The sequence below is a fragment of the Galeopterus variegatus genome, unplaced genomic scaffold (genome assembly GCF_000696425.1).
Source record: "Galeopterus variegatus unplaced genomic scaffold, G_variegatus-3.0.2 Scaffold437, whole genome shotgun sequence".
In the NCBI taxonomy this organism is placed as follows: domain Eukaryota; kingdom Metazoa; phylum Chordata; class Mammalia; order Dermoptera; family Cynocephalidae; genus Galeopterus; species Galeopterus variegatus.
The window spans coordinates 321,025-325,808 of NW_007726548.1; the positions used below are offsets into that span (position 1 = coordinate 321,025).

Below are 4,784 nucleotides of genomic sequence, written 5' to 3' on the forward strand. Positions count from 1 at the left end.
AGATCGCAACCCTCGATGTTGCACCCGCACCTCGCTCAGCCAGTGAGCGGCCGGTCTGTATGTGGGATCCGAACGCTCGCTCGGCAGGAGCACCACTGCGCTTCCCAAGCGGTGCACTGTAGCAGTGCGCCACCGGGCCGGCCCTACTGGTCATCTTTTAAAGAAAAAAAAAGGAGAGGGCCAGAGCTGTGGTCTGGGTTGGCTGGCCATTGTGCCTTCCCAAAGGCTTCATGTGACAGACACACTGTTTTGTCCCTCTGCCCCTAGGATGAGCGTGGCTCTGCTGCTGACTCTGAGGAGTCCCCGGCTATTGAGGCAATCTGTCTGTTGAGGAAGACCTTCCCTGACCTCCTGGTGGCCTGCGATGTCTGCCTGTGCCCCTACACCTCCCATGGTCACTGCGGTGAGCTCCTTCCCTCCCACCAGCCTTGCTGCCACCCACACTCCCACTGCCCAGTTCTTCCCAGGGTGGGGACAGGCCAGGGCCCAAAATACTCTCCCAAACACAGCCATCTATGCTGCAGGGCTCCTGAGTGAAAATGGAGCATTCTGGGCTGAGGAGAGCCGCCAGCGGCTGGCAGAGGTGGCACTGGCCTATGCCAAGGCAGGTGAGTGAGCCACCAGTAGGGATGGGAACCTCTGAGTCAGGGAGGTGGCAGAGTGGGTAGGAGGGTCCCAGATCTCTGAAGGCACCCTCTGCCCCTTAGGATGTCAAGTAGTAGCCCCATCAGACATGATGGATGGACGTGTGGAAGCCATCAAGGAGGCCCTGATGGCACACGGATTTGGCAACAGGGTATGGGCGGGGAGTGCGGGAGGGCAGGGAAGGGTCGTGGGAGGGTGAGGAGAGAGTCTGGACCAGCCCTGCCCCCGTATCTGCCAAGAATTGCAGAACTGAGGACAGCGTGGGATGAGGCTCTTAGGATCCATCTCAATCTCTACACCTCAGATGGGGAAACCAAGCCCAGAGCTCCAGTGGGACTAGAACCCAGGCCCTCTACTTCCCAGCCTAGGTCCTTTCTCTCCCTGCTGCATCGTCCTGGACATCTGGAAGGGGCTGACTGAGCCTAGACCACCATTGTCTTCCCTTAGGTGTCAGTGATGAGCTATAGCGCCAAATTTGCTTCTTGTTTCTATGGACCTTTCCGGTGAGTGTGATGGGCAGGGTCTGCTCTTAAATCCCTGGTCCCAAGCTGGAACCCATCTAATGACTCTGCTTGGCAGGGATGCGGCTCAGTCAAGCCCAGCCTTTGGAGACCGCCGCTGCTACCAGCTGCCCCCCGGAGCACGAGGCCTGGCCCTCCGAGCGGTGGTAAGTGACCAGGGTTTGAACTCTACCCTTCGTCCCCCTCCCAGGCACTGCCCACACTATACCCTTATCCCTTAGGACCGAGATGTACGGGAAGGAGCTGACATGCTCATGGTGAAGCCTGGAATGCCCTACCTGGACATTGTGCGGGAGGTCAAGAACAAGGTGAGCACAGATCAGAGACAAAGGGGACTTACAGGGATTAGAGAGTTTGTCCACTGACTCTGGGACTTTAGATTAAGAGACTCTGGAATCTTGGAATTGGGAGCAGTCTGCCCCTGAACAGGAATCCTCTCCTCCACTGTGACCTTCTATACCAGGGTTTCTTGCTCGCAGGGGCCTTTGAACAGCTCTTGTTTAACAGTTCAAGACAGGCAGCAGCAGCCACTCAGGGCATGGGGCTCCAGATGGTCACAGATTGGGCAGGAGGAAGGGGCACTGGCAGAGGCACATCCACCCTCCACTTCAACCTGCCTGCCCATTGCTGTTTCTCTGCAGCACCCTGAGCTCCCTCTCGCTGTATACCACGTCTCTGGAGAGTTTGCCATGCTGTGGCACGGAGCCCAGGCCGGGGCATTTAATCTCAAGGCTGCTGTACTAGAGGCCATGACCGCCTTCCGCAGAGCAGGTAAGCAGGCAGGGGTGGGGTTTTTTGACCCATGCTTCAGAGATTGATAAGCACTTTACCCAGACAGGGAAACAAAGTCATGAGTTTTATGACTTTGAAGACCACTGAAGATACTAGTGGTCTAAGCAGACACAGATTGAGGAAGGAATGTGGAACTGCAGAACAAAGCATGGAACTGTGAAGAAAGCAGAGCCCTCTATTACATTTTGGTTGTGAAAACTTGGGCGAGCTACTTCTCTGAAGCTCAGTGTCCTCATCTGTAAAGTAGGGATAAGATACCTGGTGTATGGTTGCCCTGAGGATTAAATGAGATAATAGGTACAATTGGCATATGCTTATCACTCCATAACTGGGAGCTGGTTTTGTTAGTATAGCACACAAGCATGGGAAGGGAACTTGCAGCTTGTCTATTTCCCCCGCTGTGCTTTTTATACTTGGGCAAACTGAGGCCCAGAAAGAGGAAGTGACTTGCCCAAAGTCTACAGCTGACCGAAGCTGGGCTCAGTCTTTATGTGGTGCTGCCCCCAGGCTGTGCCTCTTCATGGTAGCCACCTTCCCACCCAGCCCTCCTCTCCCAAAGATGTGTGCTGAGCTGATGGCCTGCTCCTCCCCTGCTCCCTGGTTCTCTCCCAACACAGGTGCTGACATCATTATCACCTACTACACGCCTCAGCTGCTGCAGTGGCTGAAGGAGAAGTGACGGGGAGAGTGTGCAAGACCCAAGAACTAGAAATTTAAAAAGTTCCTGGGGCCTTGAAGAAGTGAAAACCAAAGTAAATGCTGCTTTTAGAACAGTGCCCTTGTGCCCTCTTCCTGCTCACCTGCTGGTGGGTGCCCAGCAGCCCCAGGTGGTTTCTGCCAGCAGGCTGAATCTCCCCACTTAACAGCCACAAACTCACGGGTTCACCCGAGCTTCCCCGCCCCTCCCCTGGGTCAGCCCTGAGGCTCACCTTCACCACCCCAAGCTCTTTCCTCTGGTGTGGCTTCTCCTTGAAAGCAACCAGGAGTCTTGGGCACAGGCTTGGCGTGGCCTGGGAGAGGGGCTTGGAGCATTAGGGAACAGAAGAGCAGTTGGATCTTGGATCCTTGAAGCTATGGAAAGCTGGGACTTCTGGCAGCAGAGCTGGGTGCTGGTACTGAGGCCTAGATCGATATCCCCAGGTTAGAGTTGAAATTTGCTGTGATTCTGCTGGAAGGCTTCCCTCACAGGCCAGTGGTTACAAGGCTGCCTAAGATCTCCTGTCCTGTGAACCATAAACCCAGAGAAGAATTACTTATTAACGAGCAGAAACATTGCCTGAGGATCAAAATCCAGAATCAAAGAGGGAATTCCCGACAGCTGGAGATGCCACCATGAAAAAGGCTTTTATTAAGAGACACTTTTTGAGGACTGGCCCGTGGCTCACTTGGGAGAGTGTGGTACTGATAACACCAAGGCCCCGGGTTCGGATCCCATATAGGCATGGCTGGTTTGCTCACTGGGTGAGCGCGGTGCTGACAACACCAAGTCAAGGGTTAAGATCCATTTACCAGTCATCTTTAAAAAAATAAGAGAGAGAGAGAGATTTTTTGAGAACCTCTGCTCTGTGCCCAGGCACAGTGCTGGGTACTGGGAACACAGAAGGACAGACCTCAGCTTATCTCTTTATGGAATGTATACAAAGAGAATGGAGGAGACGGAGCAGTTAAAAATTGTGATAAGTGCTTTGAAGGAAAGAAAGGATCTGAAACAGAATAACAGGGGAAGGGCCTCTCTTGAAACAGTGGTTGGGAAGCCCTCCCTGAGACCCCTGAGCAACAAGGAAAGATCTTTACAAATAGTAGATGGAGGCACACCAGAGCCCAACAGAACAGGACATGTGCAGAGACCCAGCAGTGGGAGGAGCTTGGCAGGGCTGTGGGAGCAGGAGGAGGAAGAAGTGGTGGGCAACAGACTGGAGGTTGGAAAGGTGGGCTGAGGCCAGATCCCGCTCTTTGTGGGGGACATGGATTTTATTTTGCATCTGACAGGAAGCCATCGGGAATATCCTACCCAGGAGTTATGTGTGGTCCAGATTCCCATATTATGCTGCTATGGGAGAACTGGAGCAGCAAGAAAGAAATCAGGGTAGTGGCAGTGGAGATGGGAAGAAGCAAATATATTCAAAATACATTTTAGAAATAGAATTAGCAGATTTTGCCAATACTTTAAATCCAGGAAGATGAAGGGGAAGGGAACGAGAGGAAGCAAGGGTGCCTTCTGGGTTTCTGGCCCAAGTAAGCTGATGGGTGGTTTCAGTTCATTTTTCTGAGAATAACACGTTTCCCCCTAGTGAAAGTAAAGGCTCAGCGAAGGAGGGATAGGTTGCACGTCCACCTGCCCATCTGCACGGTGACGGAATCCCACTCTAGGATCAAATCAAGTTCAGTTCAGACCTTAAAGCAAAACAATTCATTTTAAAATTTAAAATTGTAAACTCCTGGCTATTCCTGCAATCAGACCAGTCCCCTATGACTCCTCCTGATAGTCTTCCCCAGAGCTGTAGACGACTCACCTTAAGACCTGATCTCACTGTTTCCTCAGCCTTCTGGAAGGTGGCCAGCCAAAATCAGGACTTGAGTCCCAAAGCTTCACCTTACAGGGAGATTGAGCCTGGACCTGCCACCTAGGGGCCTGAAGCACTGATCTGAGACAAGCCGTTGACGGGCCAGGGGTAGACCAGACCAGAAACTTTAGCTGTCTTGGCTTCTGGGTCTCCAGTCTCTCAGCCCCTGAGCTCATCTCTGGTTAAAATGATTAGTTTGGGGGCCGGCCTGGTGGCGCACTGCTACAGTGCGCCGCTTGGGAGCGCAGCGGCGCTCCCGCCG

At 53.2% G+C, this 4,784-nt stretch overlaps 1 protein-coding gene across 3 annotated transcripts in view; it reads left to right on the forward strand.

Moving 5' to 3' along the window:
* Positions 1-4,784, forward strand: part of ALAD (aminolevulinate dehydratase) — an 18,750-nt gene that overhangs the window by 8,447 nt on the left and 5,519 nt on the right. For 2 of the 3 annotated variants that reach the window (XM_008568741.1, XM_008568742.1), the window contains exons 5-12: positions 268-403; positions 525-608; positions 708-796; positions 1,093-1,148; positions 1,225-1,312; positions 1,388-1,474; positions 1,808-1,937; positions 2,576-2,734. In XM_008568741.1, the coding sequence (XP_008566963.1) occupies positions 268-403; positions 525-608; positions 708-796; positions 1,093-1,148; positions 1,225-1,312; positions 1,388-1,474; positions 1,808-1,937; positions 2,576-2,637 (732 nt within the window). In that variant the 3' untranslated portion in view covers positions 2,638-2,734. Of the gene's footprint in view, positions 1-267; positions 404-524; positions 609-707; positions 797-1,092; positions 1,149-1,224; positions 1,313-1,387; positions 1,475-1,807; positions 1,938-2,575; positions 2,735-4,784 lie in introns of those variants that run through there. The other variant, XR_550210.1, reaches the window with a different exon arrangement.